This window comes from Ochotona curzoniae, unplaced genomic scaffold (genome assembly GCF_017591425.1).
Source record: "Ochotona curzoniae isolate NIBS_2020 unplaced genomic scaffold, NIBS_Ocur_1.0 contig_2692, whole genome shotgun sequence".
NCBI classification, from domain to species: Eukaryota; Metazoa; Chordata; class Mammalia; order Lagomorpha; family Ochotonidae; genus Ochotona; species Ochotona curzoniae.
The window spans coordinates 7,001,899-7,021,808 of NW_024465556.1; the positions used below are offsets into that span (position 1 = coordinate 7,001,899).

General features: G+C 43.9%; 1 protein-coding gene across 1 annotated transcript in view; it reads left to right on the forward strand.

Moving 5' to 3' along the window:
• The first annotated feature begins 2,049 nt into the window (after nucleotides 1–2,049).
• UBE2D1 (ubiquitin conjugating enzyme E2 D1) overlaps nucleotides 2,050–19,910 on the forward strand; it is a 38,053-nt gene continuing 20,192 nt past the window's right edge. The window contains exon 1 of the mRNA XM_040975802.1: nucleotides 2,050–2,263. Within this exon, the coding sequence (XP_040831736.1) occupies nucleotides 2,240–2,263 (24 nt within the window). The 5' untranslated portion in view covers nucleotides 2,050–2,239. The remainder of the gene's footprint in view (nucleotides 2,264–19,910) is intronic.

Below are 19,910 nucleotides of genomic sequence, written 5' to 3' on the forward strand. Positions count from 1 at the left end.
GGAGCTTTTCTGGGTTGCCTAGCAATGAGCTACCTGCATTTGGGGTTTCGCTGGAGTGGTTAGCAGGTGAAAAAAGCCTTACTTCTGACACCACATCCAGATGCTATCAGTCAGGGAATGCAAATCCCCAAAGTGCCTGGTACTCGAGGCCATCCCATTTGTTCCAATCTTATAAGGACACTTTGATGATTACCTTGAAAAAGGAAGGGCAGTGTGGAGGTGGTCTCTCTCGGGTGCGCAAAGTGGTGCTTCCAGCTAGTTCAGATGTTCCTCTCTGTACATAATAAGCCCTGCTAGCAATTTCAGGAAGTGCATTTGCCCGACAGTTTTCCAAACTTTCCACCGTTGATTGGACCATGAGTGATCGCTTAACCCAAGAATAGTCAATGTACAGTTTATTCACAAGCTAGAATTTTGTAGCCTATAATGAAAAGAAAAAAAATTAGTTATATCAATGAAATTCTCCCTTTTGGTGGGAGGGGAGTAGGGCACAAAAAGGCTTGCCAGTTGCCAGTGGCTTGGAAGAGCATCATCCAGCAGAGCAAGGGCTGAGGCAAACACAAGCTACGTGTGAAGAAAAGTTAAGGATGGACTGGAAGAAAGAGGGTGGGGGAACGTGCAGAGAGAAGCAGGACTCCTCCGGCAGCAGAGTGAGTGGTGACGCCCAGACCTGTCGTTGTCCGAGAGGAAGTTGCTTCTAATCCACTATTTATCTCTCTTGCTTGTACTACTCCATCACCCTGGACATTTTCATTTTTCTCTGGTTACATGAAACTTGCTCTTGGACAGTTTTCGAGTGCTATGGCAGATAATGTGTTAGGCTCCCTGGTAGGTTTTACCCCCACCCCGCCCCAACGTCCCCTGGCCATAGGGAAAAAAATGTGAGCAGGTACACCCAGTTTCGGAAATAGACGATGAAATCGATAACGTGAAGAGTGATTTTGCAGTCATAGCCATCTGGATGAAAACAAGTACGGAAACAACATTTAAAGAGCGCTTTCAACATCCTAGCCACCGCAGCAGGCACATTATATACAAACTAGCTTTATTTCTTCAACAGTACATCCAGAAATTGTTGTCTCTACTGACAGAGGAGGAAACTGACACTTCTGAGCTAAGTGGCTTGGCCAGAGTAACACAATCGATAACGGTGATAATGGTCAGGACAGTGGCACAGGGACAAAGCCCCTGCTCTCCGTTGGGCTACTGCCCTGCTCCTAGAATCAGACTGATAGAGCAAGGTCAAGCCATGCCACCCTGGCACTCTCCAAGGCTTGGAGAAGGGAAAGTCACAGAAGAGCCCACGGGTGCGGTAGCCTCCAGACCCAGAGGGCGGCTAGCTGATCCAAGGGGTCCAAGTGAGGAGCCAGGTGAATTTGGGATTGAGAGGATGAAGCGCGACCTTGGTGAAACCGGACTAGGCCTGCGTTCCCAGGAGAGGCCAGGTTTTACTGGGCGCACAGCCTCGGAGGGCTGGAGGGAGTGGGGAGCTAGAGCAGATGGCGGGACACGTCCCGTCAGGGGAAGGAAGGAGCTTGGAGTTGCAGGGGCGTCATTAACGAGGAGGGGCAAGACCTGCTCCGGACACACAGCGAGCACCAGCCTCCCCCCGCCCCCGAAAGACCAATGAGGTCAGCAACGGACCCTGGCAAACATACATGGGTGCATGGGCAGAGAGTGAGAAATTTGAAAGAGGACAGTGAAATCGGTGAAGGCAAAACGAACGCTCAGCCGTAGCACCTAGTGGGCGAGGAACGGTTAACCTTGAAGGCTGTGAAATCCCGTGCGGTGTGTTGAAAGATCCCAGGTCCCCACTGCACTTAACGGCAGCCACACTACCTCGCTTCAAACCAAATCGCGGAAGCGCCGCTGCGCACCCAGCAGCGCTCACCCGGAGGTGGGCGGCCGAAGCGGTCCAGCCAGGGTGGCCGAGCCGCGCGTTGGAACTACACTTCCCAGTGTGCCAGGCGGGGCGCGGCGCGGCGGGGCGGGCGCACGCTCCTTCCCAGAAGCAAAAGCGGAAACAAAAGAGTCTCGCCGGCGTCCCCGCCCGCACACTCGCGCTCGGGCGCACTCGGAGCTGCCACCAGCGCCCGGAGCGAGCCAGCCTTCGGCGAGCAGGGGACACATCGGGCAGAACCAGGCGAGCAGCCCGCGAGCCGAGCCCGCGACCGCCCACGCCCCCCGAGCCCCGCAGCCGTCCTCCGTCGGCCGGTGTCCCCTCTGCCCTCCCTGACCCATGGCGCTGAAGCGGATTCAGAAAGTGAGTGCCAGGGCCCGGCCTGGGGCGGCTGGGCGGGCATCGTCCCTCCCTCTCCCCACATCCCGGCCCTTGCTGATCGGGCCGGGGATCCTGGGAGACATACCGGGAGAGCGCGGGGTGTGAGGGTGGATCGGGGTGGGGGCGCCTGCCGAGCCAGCAGGTACCTGGCAGGTGATTTGGGAGTGGAGAGGGGTGGGTGGGTTTGGGCGGCAGGTCCTTGGTGGCTGGAGATGCTGGAAGACCTGGACCCCCAAGGCGCGCCCTCGCCGGAGCTGCGCTCACAGCATCTGGGTGGGGATTCTTGTCGGTACCCAGACCCTCCCCAAATCTGGGCTTACGCGGTCGCAGCCTTGTCCTGCCCATACAGTGCGCTGGCTCTAGCCCATGTCACGCTGTGTTGTGTCGGCCCGTGTTCCTCCAGCCTGCCCTCTTTGATGTTCTTGCTCCCCCGGAGGGCAGGGGAAGGTGTGGTGGGCCTACAGCCTTTCTCCTCTTGGCTGTTGGGTTTGTTCTTTCTGTGCTCTGCGGTTGGCTCTCTCGCTCGGTTGCCCGAATGGGCTGGAAAAGCCTATTTGGAGCTGAGCAGCCAGGACAAGTCTCCTGCCCATTCTATTTTGGTGCCTCTGCTGCTGCCACTTCAGGTCACATAGCTGGAGTGAAAACATAGTTGCTGATCCACAACAAGATGACCTCCCGGCTGTGATTCACCCAGAATCGAGCCAAACAGGTCTCTCCCCCACCCCCATTCCCCCGCCTGTAATAAACTTACATGTAAAGTTGACGGCACAACGGAAACTGCCACATATTAAATTGTTTTGATGCTTTGACACATGGGTGTAGAATGAGGAAGAAACGTATATATTCATCGACTAAATATTTACCCAGCCCAAGTCTGAGTAAGGAATTGTCTTTATAATCATCACCATCTTTTAGACGTGAACATTCCTACAAAATCAAATTTGGGGCATTGTTTTATATTTGCTTTTATTTGGCTTCTTTGGCATATTTAATCTCTTCAGTTATAGATGTTACAGTTATAATTCCTTTGGGACCATTGAAATTTTGTCTGTTAATAGGGCACGATTTCAGCAAGATGTGCCAGTGATGGACACTGTTTTGTAATGGATTTTACAAAAAATCGATCCCACCCCCCATTTTTTAAAATCTCCTTTTTCAACCACGAGTCAATAAACCATGGTAGAGGTGTGCCCTGTGTTCTCAGTCACCGTTGTTGGCATCCTGGCACACTGACGATAGCAGCTTTTATACCAATATGTATGCATATATATTTGGTTCAGATACTGAGTCTATAGATCACTGTGCCATTTAAGAATTATCTCAAGATAAAATGTAGAATTAGGGACCCACAGATTAAGCCTCCACTTGCAGCACCTGCCTTGCCCATCAGGGGGCTGTTTCAAGTTCTGACTGTCCTGCTTGAGGCAGAAGGTGATGACCTTACTACCTGGGCCCTTGCCACCCAGGTGGGAGACCTGGATGAAGTTCTTGGTTCTTGGCTTCAGCCTGGTCCAGTCCTGGCTGCTGTGGCCATTTAGGGGAGTAAACTAGCAGGTACACAGTCTCTCTCTCATGCCCTCCCTTAAAAAAATAAACAAATACTTTTAAGATGTACAGTTAACAGCATTTACTAACATGTTGACTTCATTGAATATAATGCGATGACCTATTTTTCAAATGAATAGCCCTCATGCTGAGATACTGATGTCTCTACCTTCCCTTGCCTACTTACTAATGGTGTTATAATATCAGTTCATATTTGGATTGGACAATACACATTTTCCAAGGTTTTAAATTCTTTTTCCTCCTTTCCTTGTGAATACTTTTCGTGAGACCGTACACCTGTACTAAGTTTTAAATGCTGTCGAATTCATCTAGAGTAAGTAGACATGCAAAATATCTGTTTGTAAATCCCATCCTTGGCAATTCTTAGTCACCATGTTTAGCCATTACATTTTACTTCTAATACATCATACGTCCAAATATTAGACAAAGAGAGAGAGAGATCTTTATGTGCTAGTTTACTCCCTAGGTGGCTACAGTGGCCAGGCTAAAGCCAGGAGCCAGGAGCCAGGAGCTTCTTCCTGTGGCCCATGTAGGGGCAGGGGTCCAAACACTTGGGCCATCTCTTTCCAGGCCATTAGTGGAGGGCTGACTCAGAAGTGGAGCAGCTGGGACACCAGTGAAACAGTGCCCATCTGGGATGCCAGTGTTGCAGGAGCAGCTTTATCTGCTACGTCACAATGCCGGGCACCCCTCCCCCAAATCTTTTTTAAGTACTTACTGATTATTATTAGTTTGTAACAGTTGCTAGCACAAAGATATTACTTACATAAAATTGGTTTTTCAAATCTCCTGATTCATTGTTTTGGAAGATTTATTTATTCATTTGAAAGGCAGAGTAATAGGGAGAAAGGGAGAAAGAGTAGGGGAGGTGTTCCATCAGATGGCCACGTCTGCTGGAACTGGGCCACGCTTAAAATCCAGGAGCCTGGAATGGCAGCCAGGCCTTCCACGAGGTGCCCCAGTGCAGCACCCCCAAGTGGTGGTTTAGAGAAGTAGCTGGTGACCATGTAGTATCGCATCACTGTATGTCAGTCTTTGGTTCCCATTTCTGTTTCAGGCAAATTGATTGACACAAATCTCTTTTCTGTAACTTTATACATTCAGGCTTTTTGTTTGTTGTTTGTTTCACACCTCAGGGGTAGTTATTTTGATTGACCCTCCGCTTTCTTCCTTAACTCATTGTTTAGAAACTAGTTCCATGTCAGATATGATATCTGCTGTGGGAGCAATTTACAAAGCTCTCTTTAATATCTTCAGTATATAAATCATCTTAATTTGGATTTTGTATGTCCCAACACATGATGGCATGTATTAACTTTGGACCTTTCTCTGTAAGTACTTTAAAGGAATAGTGTCATAGCTTCCAGGTTGTAATTTTCCTGTCCCTCCCCTGGCAGGCCTTAGGGGAGTCAGCAGTGATGCAGTAGGAGGCATCAGGGAACCAGCTCCTAGGGCAGTGTGGCAGGGTCACCTCTGGGACACTTGGACAAAACCCACTGTCGAGTCTTCAGATGGACTGGGGTGAGATTGATGTTCTGCCCATAAGTACTCTCTTAAGTTCAGGCTATGAGGAGGGCAGGCATTGCTTGGACACCCCTTGGGACGAGCGTATGCCGTTGTTGGAGTCCTTAGGTTCCAGTGTCTGTTGTACTTGTGATTCCAGCTTCCTGCTGACGTGCACTCTGGGTGGCGGTAGTGTCCTTGCTATCCATGTTGGAGACTCGGGTTGGTTCCCTGCCTTCCTGTCTCTGACCTGGCCCAGCTCAGGCTGTTGGAGGCAGGTGTGAGAGCAAACCACCTGATGGAAGATCTCTGTTTCTCTTTTTCACGTCCCTGTCTCTTTCAAATAAATAAAATATTTAAAATGTTTCTAAGAGAGGAAATAATTTGGAACACTTAAGAATGCTAGAAAGTTTACAATTTCATGTTTTCTCAACATTGTAAGAATAGATGGTTGATTAAAAATTGTATGTGTATGGGGGCAGACATTTAGCCCAGTAGTTAAGGTGCTAATGGAGGAGCCAGTATCCTGCATTGGAGTGCATGCCTTTGAGGACTGGCTTCCTTACTGATTCCAGGTTCCTGTTCATATAAACCTTGGAAGATAGCAGGGAACAGTTCAGGCCCTTGGGACCTTGTCACTCATTGTGAGATTCGGATTGAGTGGTGGGCTCCTTCTTCAGCCTGCCCCAGCCCTGGCTGGAGGCGTTTGAGGAATAAAGTGATGAATGGAAGATCTCTCTCTCTCTCTCGGTGTCTCTCTGACTTTGAAATAAAATAAAAATAAATTTTTAAATTGAAAAAAAAATGTATGTACAGACAAAGCAGGTAGATACCAGTGCTTAAAATGTCTTTCTGTGCTGGAGTATATTAAGTGACTTAATGCTCTAATTTAGACATCCTGTGCCAGTTTTGCGTTTTAGCTCATAAATTTACACACCCATGTCCTATATTTAGATACATTGAAAGATGTCATCACAGTCACCTAAATCAGTAAAAGGAAGAATTTTGAGCAAAGTCTGAGGAAAGGTACCTAAAACATGTGAAATACAAAGCAGTTCTTCAGTTGGGCAGCTATTATTTTCTAATACTCCTTTTTCACAATCCTTAGCAGAGTTATTTCTTTCAGAAACTATTTTTTAAATTACAAATGTTAATCATAATACTGGTTATGTTGAAAACCCAAAAGGGAAAAAGAGATCCCAAGAAAGTCATCCTTATCATCTTAGTGTATTTCCATTTAGATTTTTTTTAATTTGGTGAGGAACTTGATGTTGCCTTTTTGTCCAGTGTTTGAAAAAATATAAAAAAGAGCTTTATAAATGTAGCAACATGGTTAACTGTTTCCTTCATAAATAGTTCTGTCCCCGAAATGTAATTAAATCAATTTAATCTAAGAAGTTACAGGTAAATATATACATACGTTTAAATATGACTTTAAGGGCCAGTGTTGTGGCGTAATGGATAAAAGCCACTGCCTGTGATGTCAGCATCTGATCCAGTCACTAGTTTGTGTCACAGCTCTCCACACTTCAAATTCAGCTCCAGGCTAATGCCTTGGGGACAACCATGGAGGGTGGTCCAAGTGTTTGCACTTCTGCTACGCAAGTGGGAGACCCAGATGATGCTCTTAGCTTTGACTTGACTTAATCCTGGCCATTGTCATTGTAGGCTGAATCTGTTGATGGAATCTCTCTCTCTCTCTCTCTGTTCCCTTCTCCCCCTCTTTCTAATACCAATTTCCATTCCTGTGTGGATGGAGCGCCAAATGGGAGAAGCAAGATTTTTTTTGTTGTTGTTGTTAGTATTAACCATCTTTTAAAATGTGCTTGAGGAGAGAAGTACTCTTCCGTCAGCTGGTTCATTACTCAAATGTTCACAACAGCCAGGACTGGGCCAGGCTAAAGCCAGGAGCCCTGCAACTCTAAATCCGGGTCTCCCACTTGGGTGGCAGGGGTCCAAGCACTTGAGCAATCATCTACTGTGTTAGCAGGAAACTGAATCACAAGTGCAGTGTCAGGACTCTTATCACTGAGATGTGAGGTACCACATTCTGCCCAACCATTGGTTTAAATCACCATATTGTAATGCTTGCCTGAAGGCCCCTTTTTATCAGTGGCTTTGTGATTTTCTAGCTTTAGTTTGCTTATCCATACATTGATGCTGCTGATAACATCATTGATGTGTATATAACTTTTGCCATGTCTTCAGTCCTTTTCTAAGTAATTGGTGTATATTAATTTGTTTAAATCCTTAACACTCAGCAATATTGTCCCCATTTGCAGATGATAAATCTGAGCACAGAAACAGTGATGTTTGTCTAGGATCACATTTTTAGTAAGTAGCAGCCGCATGTGGATTCCAAACCAGAGAGTTGGTTCCAGATCCCATTCTTACCCACTGCCGTTATAGCCTCTCTCTAGACACATGGACTCCTGTCTTCCAGCTATTATATGTGCACCGTCAAGTGAGTATGTGGATACGAGGGCTTTGCCAACTGAGCTGTTGTATGCAAATATAAAGTGATACTGTAATTAAGACTATGGCATATTTAATCATTTTCACTAACACATCTGCTCAGTGTGGTGATTATGCATCGTGAATCTCTGCTCCAAGGTAACAAATACTGAATCATTTAACATTGTAAATGAGTGACATAACTGCTCATCTGTGTTCTGTCACTTTAAAAACTTCCCCCCAAAGAGGTTTACATAAATGGTTGGACTTCACACAAACATTCTGTTAAAAGTATCATTTCATGTGGAGTTCTTATTTGAGATAACTTTATGAATTGATACAATTGTGTAGTTCTCTTTCTGGCTTGAAAGTAAACTGCTCGGATTGCAAGATTAACTCAGACTCCAGTTCTTTTGAGAAAGAAAGCTATAACATCTTTTCCTTTTTTTTTTTTTTTTCTTTTTGAAGAAGAGCACAGTATTTGTGCTTTGGGGTATATTAATAGTTTGCTTTGAGATGAGAGGAAGAAAGTATTCATTCGTTTCTAAGCTACCACATGAATTTCTTCACTTTTAAATCTTTATCATTAAGCTCAGTTTTTCTTATATCCCCAATGTGTATTTTTCTTTGTTTATTACAAGGTATAAAAAGACAAGATAATCTATTGTATTTAAGTTCTAAGATTCTTTCTCTGTGGAAAAAAAAATAGCTTAGACCTAAATAAGACTGTACATGCCTATTTTAGGAAGCCAGGCACATATGAAAACCAAACATAGCAGGAAGTGGGGTTGCCTCCGATAAAGCAGAGTAGCATCTTTACTTGCAAGTGGTTCCCTAAAAGGCGCATAGAAGACGTATGGGCTCTTATTTCCTGTTAATGAATGCTGTTAACCAAAATGATACACCTAATACTTAGCCATCTATCTCGTTTAATGGCTGTCTAATAAAGTATTTCCCCTCCTCTGTTTTGTTTTTGAACTTGCGCATTGTTATTTGAGAGGCAGAGAGATGCTGTCATCCACCCATTCTCTCTCCGAATGCCCGCAGTGGCTGAGGCTGGACTGCAGCCAGAGTCAAAACCTGGGAAGGGAATGCAATCTGGGTCTGAGCATGAGTGACAAGAACCCGGTTATTTCAGCAGTCAGCACTGCTAGAGTTGGAAGCAAAAGCTGGGAATCAAGCCCCTGGCATGCCAGCCTGAGACATGGGCTTTCTAAACACTGGGCTAGATGTCTGGCACCCTGCACCCTTTTTAAAGTATCTGTATATTTAGGTATCTATTCTCTTTCCTGTTAGCTCTGTAGAAATACCAGAGTAGATACTATTAGAATAGTTAATGTGACCTTAAATTGTAGAGTTTGGAGATTGGAGGAGTCATTAGTTCACTTCAGGTCATGTGTCTCATGGCTAGACTGGTCTGGCTTTGATCTTGCTGTTGGTAGCCTTTGAGAAGCTGAGGTTTGTCTGCGCTGAATTAGGTTCTGAGATGAATCTGTGAGGGTTTGGTTTCACACACTAGCTGGTGGTAAGAAGGTACTCTTCCAAGAGTTGTCCTTATGATGTAGAGGAGTTGAGCATCTAACATACAGACTGCTGCCCGTCCCATTTCCATGTTCTGCATTCTCATATCTGTTCCCCACCCACTTGGTCTCTGTTCTTACCCTGGCGGGCTGTGTCATCAACCTTGGTGACAGGACTTGTGCCTTATTTAGACCCATAGGCTCATTTTCGACATCAGAGGCTTTGCCATCAAGAAGGGTTGCCTTCACCTTAAGCGTCTTCAGGTGATAATCTGATCGTCCTTTCTCTGGGAGGCCACCTCTGGAACTGAGCAGACTGAGAGTTCCATGACTGAGTTGCCTTGGATTAGGGATGGGGCATGTCCACCCTCATGGGGCCATTGGAACCATCTCATCTGCCTCTGCCAAGGTAACCACAGATGTGACTCAAAACTCATTAAACCTACAGCAGGTTACTGTTTAAGTTGACCATTTTGTATGGCCTATGTACTCCTGCTCTATGGGGAACTGTATGCATACATGTACTAAGTCATGATACAGAATGTTTTTTCTTGGAGCCAACATTGTAGAGTTTCAGGTTAAGCTGCTGCTTGCAACTGCAGCATCCCATGTGGACACTAGTTCAAGTGCTGGCATTCCACTTTTCATCCAACTCCATACCTGGGAAAGCAGCGGAAAATGTCCCAAATCCTTGGGTATCATACCACTCAATTGGAGAGACCTGGATGAAGTTCCTGGTTCCTGGCTTTGGTCTGACCCAATCCCAGATGTTGTGACCATTCAGAAAGTGGTTCAGTGAATGAAAGATCTCTGTCACTCCCTTTTTGTAATTTTGCCTTTCAGATAAATAAATCTTTTTTTAAAAAAATCTTTATTTTTTTTTATTGGAAAGGCAGATATACAGAGAGGAAGATCCTCCATCCACTGATTCAATCCCCAAGTGGCCGCAAAGTCCGGAGCTGAGCCAATCCAAAGTCAGAAGCCAGGAGCCTCTTCTGGGTCTCCCATGTGGATACAAGGTCCCAAAGCTTTGGACTAACCTCAACTGCTTTCCCGAGCCACAAACAGGGAGTTAGTTGGATGAGAAGCAGGGCCACTAGGATTAGAACTGGTGCCCATATGGGATCCTGGCATGTGCAATGCTAGGACTTTAGCCTCTATGGCCTGGCCCTGGTTAAATACTTCTTAAAAGGTTTTTTTTTTTTAATTGTTAATTGCTGTGAGGAAATTTTGAAAATAACTTCCAAGAGAAAAATAAAAATTAAAAATGAAACTGACTTCCATAGGCTAAAAAACAGTGGGTAGAATTAATTTTATCAAAAATACATACTGTGGAGTTGACGCAATGCCTCAGTTGGCTAATCTTCCACCTGCAAATGCCTGCATCCCATATTGGTGCCGGTTTGTGTCTGTCTCTTACACTTTCTATCTAGCTCCCTGCCTGTGGAAATAAATAAATAGTTTTTAGAAATATATGCTACTCATACACACAGACACACACACACACATACATTGTATGCATATTAGGGTGGAAGAATATATGCACACAGATATTCTTGTGTACACATTCATACACACACGTTTCAGCTTTGGATACATTTCTGTTTTTTTTTTTTAAAGATTTATTTTTATAATTTTTTTTCATTGAAAAGGCGGATATACAGAGAGGAGAGACAGAAAGGAAGATCTTCTGTCCAATGATTCACTCCCCAAGTGAGCGCAACGGCCGGTGCTATGCCGATCCAAAGCCAGGAGCCTCTTCTGGGTCTCCCACGCGGGTGCAGGGTCCCAAAGCTTTGGGCTGTCCTCGACTGCTTTCCCAGGCCACAGGCAGGGAGCTGGATGGGAAGCGGGACTGCGGGCATTAGAACCGGTGCCCATATGGGATCCCGGGTGTGCAAGGCGAGGACCTTAACCACTTGCGCCACTGCGCTGGGCCCTTTCTTTTCTTTGAGTACTTTTTTTTTTTTAACCTTAGCCCCATTTTATAGTCATTGATGCATAATTACAGTAGTTAATGATAGTATTGGATGGTTCTACGATTAACGTTTCATGTGAACACCGATGAAGGTCTGTTCCGTATGCCACTTAATTCAGGACAACTCTGTAAAAAGTAATATTTAGTAACAAAGAAATGACAGGATTTGGTAGTTACATTCAGGTTTTGTGTACATATTAAGAAATAAGGATCTAGGTGTCTCTCCCTGCCCCCACTCACACCCCTAAGCACAAGCTTTCTTGGTTACTTTAATGTAAATAGTAAACTTTGATAATGTTGTATTCAAAATGCCTTATGTAGCATATTCCATTATGTGTCAAAATCCTGTGTGTTCTTTTGAAGTTGTGTGTGATTTCCTAGCATGTTTTTTCTTGCCTCTCTGAGTGTCTTTGAAGACAGTATCCTCAAAGCTTATGAAATAGTGTTCATTTCTAGCCTTTTATGAGATACAAGACTCCTGAGGGGAAAAAAATCCTTTTGTTTCCTTCTCTCTTTGGTTTTTCCTGAGCATGATTAAAAATGTGCAAGCTGCCTGAATTCAGTGCTAGGGCATTGCTGGCTTGACTGTTGGTTGAGAATTGTATGTTTCGGTGTTGTTATGGTCTCGGCAGGAGCATTGAATTGGAGTGGGCAGGGTGTGGGAGGGCAAGGCAGATGATGGGAACCTTTGTCCTGGCTTTGGCTTTGTGTCCTTGGCTGAGAAACTCATACTGTTTATTTTCGGCATCTGCCATTTTTTTTTTTCAAAGACTGCATGGACATGTTTAAATTCCCAGAACTATAAGGACTTGGGCCATCTGCTGCTGCTTTTACCAGTCCATTGGCAGGGAGCTGGATCAGAGGTGGAGGAACCCAGATGCAAGTCATGTCTCACAACTGGCGCCTTTACCTGCTACACTGCAATGCTGGCCTCTAGAATTATTATTATTATTTTTTAAGATTAGTTTTCTTTATTTAAAAGACAGAGTTATAGGAAGAGAGACTGAGGGAGGGAGAGAAAGAGAGAGCGAGCGAGCAAGAGAGAGAGAGCACTTTCATCTGCTGATTTGTTCCCCAAATGGCTACAATGGTAAGGATTGGGCCAGGCCAAAGCCAGGAGCCTAGAACTCCATCTGAGTCTTCCATATGGTAGCAGGAACCTAAGCACTTGGGTAATCTTTTGTTGCTTTCCCAGGCTTAAAACTAACACTCATGTGGGATAGTCTTCACAAGTAGTGGCTTAACCCACTGTACCATAATGCCAGTCTGTGGATTTTTTTTTTTTGAGTGGGTGCTGAAACCTGGGGATCATGTGGAAATTAAATGGGTTGATCTTGATAATTTCCATAGTTCCTTTTGATTCATACTTTTAAGCAAACCTCAATAGTGTTATTTTGCTATTTATTTTTGAAACAACAAAATTGGTCACAAATATTGAATAATGATACTTGTGCTTTTCAGCCATGAATTTTCAGAGAATATTCTATTTGCTTTGTGATATCAGAATTGTTGACATCTTAATGTATCACTTAAGTTTAATAAGCCTTACTCATGATTAAAGAGCAATGTTTTGTGATGCAAATAAGATGTACTTATATTTCTGTTATTGTACTGGTAATATGATTTTCTAATTCCAGTTTCCATCTGTTTCACAGGTGCCTTGTATTAAAGATGGTTTTAGTCACATATTTAGACTGTCTGATACAGCTGCCTGAAGTTTAAGGAATTTTGAACTTTAAGTTACTGTACTTACCAGTTTCTGGCAAAAGGCACATTAATTGTAATAAGATATGTCAAAAAGTAACTATATAACCTTTATGTAAAAGCTTAAAATTGATAAGGTGAAGAATAGTGCCATAGCAATTCAATGACATAGAAAATAAGCATAAGAAAAATATATTTGAGCAGGAAAGTAGTTTAAGGTAGGGGATACCAAATTAATTTGAATGAAATCAGCAAAGGTGTCATGAGAGCATAGGTTGGGAAGAACGGCTAACAATTTTAAAGTCTTAAAATGAGACCTGAAGGAAAGCAGAGTAGGTGAAATGAATGAGAAAGAATATGCAAATAGTATTTTGGGGAATTAAGAGTTATTTTGTCAAGTGGTAGGTATGAAGCCAGAGAGAAGGAATTAGATCCTGGAATGTTTGGCAAGCCTTTTTAACACTTGGTATGTCTTACTTTGAGGATAAAGGAAATGTTGAAACATTGTGATGTGGTGTTTTAAGAAAGCAGCAGGCCCGGTGCAAATGACTCAATTGACTAGTACTCTGCTTAGCAGCACTGGGATCCCGTAGGGGTGCCAGTTCATGTCCTAGCTGCTCCACCTCCCGACCAGCTCTCTGTTTGTGGTCTTTGAAAACAGAGGAGGATGGCCCAAAGCCTTGGGATCCTGCACCCATGTGGGAGACCCAGAAGAATCTCCTGAGTCCTGGCTTCAGAGCCCATTGACTCATCTCAGCTCCAGCTGTCGTGGGTATTTGGGGAGCAAACCAGTGGATGGAAGATCTTTCTTTCTGTCTTTCTGCCTTTTCAATAAAAATAAATACATCTTTTTAAAAAAGGATAATAGCTGTGTGTAAGTGGGGGTGTAGGAGGGCCACAGGTCAGTTATGACATTGTTCTCGCACTAGGAAAGCAGAGGTACCTTGAAGGAGAGAATATGAGCAAAGTTACGAGGTGTGTGTACCACCTGGCTGTTTCCTCTGTTTGACCCACTGTACCTAACCTTGCTTGGCTCTTCAAGTTGGCTATCCCAGGCAGTCTCTTCAGAAAACCCCGATATCCAGTTTGGTCTCAGGTACCAAAATAGTATCTGTCTGGATCTTTATCCCGAAACATCTCCTTTCTGGATCTTCTCAGGCTCTGCACTGTGAGTCTTGTCTCTTATATGCTGAATTTTAAGACTTCATAAAGTATGTTCAGATATAGTTTTACGGGGCTATCTTGTGTTTGTCTAAAATACATTTTTATTTACATAATTCCTCTGATGCAAATGGTATGTATACAGGGAAGCGATCTAGTCTTCTGTTTAAAAGGAGGCCTGCTTGAAATTAGAGGCAGGCTAGCATTTTAGAAAACTGACTCATCGTGCCTGGCACAGAGATCACGGGGTGGCTGCAGATCCGAGGCGTTGGATGGATGAAGCCCCTCATCCCGACCTCAGACTTACATTCTAAATTGCACTCTTTAAAGTTTAGAACAGTTCAAATGGATATGACTCTGATGCAGCAAAGCCAACAACGTCATTGTTTTCACTGCCTTATTTTCTGTGTGGAATTCGGCTGATTAAAAACAACTTTTGCCAGGGATGCCTAAACCTAGGAGACAGTGAGGCATCGAGGATCCATCTGTTAAAGTGAGTTTGGTTTTTGTATCTTAATTAATTTTTAACTCTTCCAGAAAGATTCTAAATGGCTTAGAACTCACAGAGGTTTGGTGTTTGGAGACATTTCTGATGGTCGTTTGACATCTTCGTGTTGAAATAGCCCTAGTCAGCTGGATAAGGAGATCAGGGTCTGAGGAAGTGCTTATTTACAGACAAACCAAATATAGCTCATATATCCCTGTAGAGATGACATCCCCCCCAAAAAAAGCAATCCAGTAAGAATCACTGTCTTGTTTTAGGAGTTTTGAGGTGAAACTGGTTGTCACATTAATGAATTGCTAGTTTAGCCAGAATTTTTGAAATAATACTGTGTTATGCTTTGGCTTTAGTAATTCCAGTTTGGGACTGTAAATCTGCCCCTAAACACGGGCTGTATAATGTCCTTTGCACACACCAAGTGGGGATATATTATGTCTGTTAGAGAGATTTAGATCTTTTGGCTGTCGAAGCTAGGAAACAACAAAGCATTGTCAGTCTGGTCAGCGTAATTGTTCAGGAAATTTTTACAGCATGGTGTCATATGAAGGGTTGTGATAAATAAGGCAGCCCTCAGTTGTTCGCCTTGGCTTTCGCCTGGATGGGAAGCTGAGGGGTGGACGCAGATTGCTTCTCTTACATCCACTTCTTTGTCTGCTTCTCTTTACTTTCTTTGAATTCGGCTGCCTCATCTACTTTTAGATTTTTAAGTCCCCTAGAGGCAGGGACTGTGTCTAGGTTGGTTTTATGGAGAACACTCAGCATATTGTGGGGAGTGTTATAAACATGCCATCTGCGCTAATTTAAAATGCAGTTTCAGACCTTTCAGTACTTTCCTTTGTGTGCTAGAATAGAGGTGCTTAGCCATGTAAGGCTATATAAATCTGTGAGGTGCACGTTTTGGTGGCCTTAGAAGTGCTTTTACGGTTACAGGCACGATATAAAGGCCCTACTTTGTATGCATTGCTCGTTAATATATTTTATTTTGATGTTTAGCAACTCCTAGCAATTTTTTTTTATTTGAATGATAATCACGCTGGAGTAGAAAGTTGCTTCCTTGGCATAGGCGGTTTTTGTCTAGGGCATACTTTCTCTGGTTTGATTATATTTATTGCTGATCTCTGTAGGTACAGGATTCATTTGTTTTAAGCTTTGTTGTAAAGGGAAAGAAGCAAATCAAGTCAATAGTGCATTTAAAGTTTAGGTTAAAGCTTGCTGAAATTGATATGCATACACACACACCTGCTGTAGCATTCACATAGTAATTGTACAATTGTACTATAATGAGAGTTTTTTTAACATGTCTGTTTTGTGACTAGTCTCATTATTTGATAACCACTTTTGTTCTCTATAAAATCTATATGCACTTTTTTTTTAATGTTACGATTCATATAAGCTGCTTGTTTTAGTGAAATACATGTAGTTAAAGCCTATAGCTTGATGAATTTTCCTGAGGGAAAAACACTTGCAAAATCAGTCCCTGGTCATGATACAGTATTAAATTACCCTGGATACCTTTTTTTTTTTTCTCTTCCAGCTTTACCTCTGTTCTCAAGGCTTAACAGTTTTCTGACCTCTATCTCCATAGATGGGCCTGTTTTTGCACTTTATTTAAAAGGATTCTGAGGCTGGCGCTGTGGTGGAACGGATCAAGGCACATCCTAAGTGCTAGCATCCCATCTGGGCCCCAGTGCTAGCTGCTCCACTGTGATCCAGCTTCCTGCTGCTGGGCTGGGAAAGCAACAGAGGACGGCACAAGGCCATGGGCCTCTGCACCCAGAAGATCCAGGAAAAACTCCTGGTTCCTGGCCTCAGGCTGACCCAGATGTAGCTGTTGGGGCCATTTGGGGCATGAACCAGCGGATGGAAGATCTCTTTCTCTATGTCAGTAACTCTGCTTTTCAAACAAACCTCTTTTTTAACAACAACAAAAAAAAGCTATTTTTTAATTGGAAAGTCAGATTTACAGAAAAAAGAAGAGACAGAAAGATCTTCCATCCCCTGGTTCACTGCCCAAGTGGCCGCCACAGCTGGACCTGAGCCAATCTGAAGCCAGGAGCCAGGAGGCAGGAACTTCTTCTGGGTCTCCCTTGTGGGTGCAGTGTCCCAAGGCTTTGGGCTGTCCTCCACTACTTTTTCAGACCACAGTCAGGGAGCTGGAAGGGAAATGGAGCAGTCTGGATTTGAATCTGCGCCCATATGGGGTCGCAGTGCATGCAAGGTGAGGATTTTAGCCACTAGGCTTCTGCACCGGGTCCGCCCCCCACTTTTTTAAGTAAGTCATCCAGGTAGGGCATTGTGGCATAGCAAGTTAAGCTGCTACTTTAGATGCCCACATGCTGTATCATAGTGGGCGTAGCTGGGATCATGCCCATCCTCTACTGCTGACGTAGCGTCCGGCTAATACACACCCTCGGAGACAGTAGATGATACCTACTGCCCCTGTACGAGACCTGGATGGAGCTCCTGTCTCCTGAGAGCCCAGCCCTGGCCGTTTCAGGTATTTGGGGAGTGAACCAGCAGATGGAAGATCTCTCTCTCTCTGCCACTCTCTGTCTTTGCCCTTTCCTGCCCATCTTTATACTTTCTAAATAAGTAAACTTTAAAATAAATAAGCACAGTCAGAGAAGTCAGTTTGGTACATCTGAGGGGCATTCCTTAAAGAACAAAAGCAGGAGCATGCAGCATACGGTGGCGCAGCGTTGTCAGCTGTGCAGCCCCAGCCTGTGACCTCCTTCCCCAGGGTCGCTCACTGCTCACCTATGCCTAGACTGCTTCTAGCAATCGTTTTTGACTTCGAAAGAGCATCCCTGCAGCCACATAGTCCCAAACAGTACACCAGACCTTCCAGCAAATGCAGTCAAATAAGAAGAAAACAGGAACCTAAAAATCCTTGAGAGACAAAATTTTTATCATGTTAAGGAAAAATAATATGCATAATACAAAAAAAAATCTCCTGCTCCTTTCAGCAGAGATCAGTGTCCGGGGTAGGGCTAGGCTAGGGTACTAGGCCATGTGCTTGATTGGAGTCTTCAAAAAATACTCGTATTTGTCAGATTCATCTGTCTTATTGCGTGGAGCTGTCTTGCATTCATTCTCATTGCATGAAGGTGCTGCTACAAGTTATTCATCCTACTGTTGGTGGATATTGGGTTGTTCAGGTTTGGGGCTGTTAGAAATGATGTCACTGTGACCAGCATATTTTTACATGTCTGCTGCTGTGACAGAACTGCTGGGTCACACAGGATTTCTGTGTTTACCTTTAAAGGTTACTGCTGACCAGTTTTCCTCTTCCACCAGCAGTGTAGGAGATTTCCTGTCGTTTCACATCTTTAGCCATGTTTATACTTTTGTTTTTTGCATTTTAACTATTCTGTTGAATGTGAACAAGGTGTCAGGGTGTTCTGTTGGATGTGCATGGGTGACAAGGACCCATAACATTTGATTTTTTTTTAATTTTTAAAGATTTATTTTTATTATTTTTGTTTGAAAGTCAGTTGTACAGACTTTCTGTACATCTGTTGCCTTCCAGAGCATGTATTAAAAGGAAGCTGAGTTCCAAAGTTGAGCCAGAACTCAAATTCAGACACTCTGGGACGGAATAAGGGCATTTCCATGTGGTGGCTTAACCACTGCAATAAATGCCTGCCCCTAAATCACATGTTTATGGTAATCTGTAGGGTTTTTTTTTTGCATGTTCTAGATGAGACTTTTGTCAGATATATGTATTGCAAATATTTTGTCCCACTTGGTAGCTTGCATTTTCACACTTTTCATGTGCCTCTTGATGAGCAGATGTTCTTACTTTTAATCACATCCAAATCTTCAGTTTTTTCTTGTATGGTTAGTGCTCTTTATGTCCTTTTTAAAAAAAAAAAATCTGCCTATCCTGAGATCATGAAAATATTTTCTATTTTCTTCAAATTAAAAAAAAAATATTTGAGTTATAGAGAGAGAGAGAACTCTGACTTGCTAGTTGATTTCCCAAATGGCACAGGAACCAAAGCTGGGAGCTAGAAACTCAATCCAGGTTTGCCAAGTGGGTGGAAGAAATCCAACTGCTTTCCTTGCAAGGTCTGCGTTAGCAGAACCAGAGGCAGGAAAAGAGCCCAGGCATTTGGCACAGTGAACACAGCACTGTGTGGAATGCTCTTCTTCGGCTCTCAGTCCAGGCCCCTCTCAGCTTCTGGTTCCACCATCCTGCTAATGCACACCCGGGGAAGCAGCAGGTGATGGCTTCCATGGTGGGTCCCTGCCACCCACGCAGGAGACTAACTGAGCTCCGAGCTGTGGTGTGGTGCGGCCCTGGCTCTTGCAGGTGTTTGGGGAGTAAACCAGGAGATAGAGGATCTCACTAGTCATCCAGTTTCTCAAATAAATTTTTAAAAAGCAAAGGCTTTAAAAAGTAAAGCCTGCAATCTATTTAGAATTGATTTCTGTAGGAGAGAGAGGTCTTCCATTGACTGCTTCACTCTTCAGACAACTGCAATGGCTGGGGTTGTGTCAGATCAGAACTAGGAGCAAGGAGCTTCTTGTGGGTGCAGGAACCCAAGCAGTTGGGCTGTACTCTGCCGCCTTTCCTAGATGCAACAGGGAGCTAGACTGGAAGGAGAACAGTTAGAATTGAAACTCATGCCCATGTAGGATGCTGGCATTACAAAGTGGTGGCAGCTTAACCTGTTATACTTCATACCTACTTTTAAACCTCTAAGAATGTAGAAGGCCTCTTTGTTATAACATGAAACTAATCATATAAATTTTTTTCCACTCGTGAGTTCCAGAAATTGATACCCCATCAAATCATCAACAGATATACCTATCTGATGACTTGTGAGGATTATTAGTAGTGTCCTAATCTCTCCCTTAAAAAAATCGATTTCTTCCAAAAGCCAGAACTACAGAAAGGGACAGACACACAGAGATCAAGAGAGATCTGTCTGCTGCTGTACTCCCCAGATGGCCACAACAGCCAGCACTGGGCCAGTCTTAAGCCAGCAGCTCCCATGCGGGTACAGGGGTTCAGACACTTGGACTTTTCCTAGGCCTTCAACAGGAAGTTGAATTGGAAGTGGAGCAGCCGGGACATGGACTTTTGCCCATCTGGGATACTGGTGTTTTGGGCAGTGACTATTTCCCACACCACGATGCTCACCAGCATCATCATCATATATCATTACATGAAATCCTTACACTTCTGAAGGGCAGAATTGGGGTGAAAGTATGAGATTAAAAGTTGGGATTTTT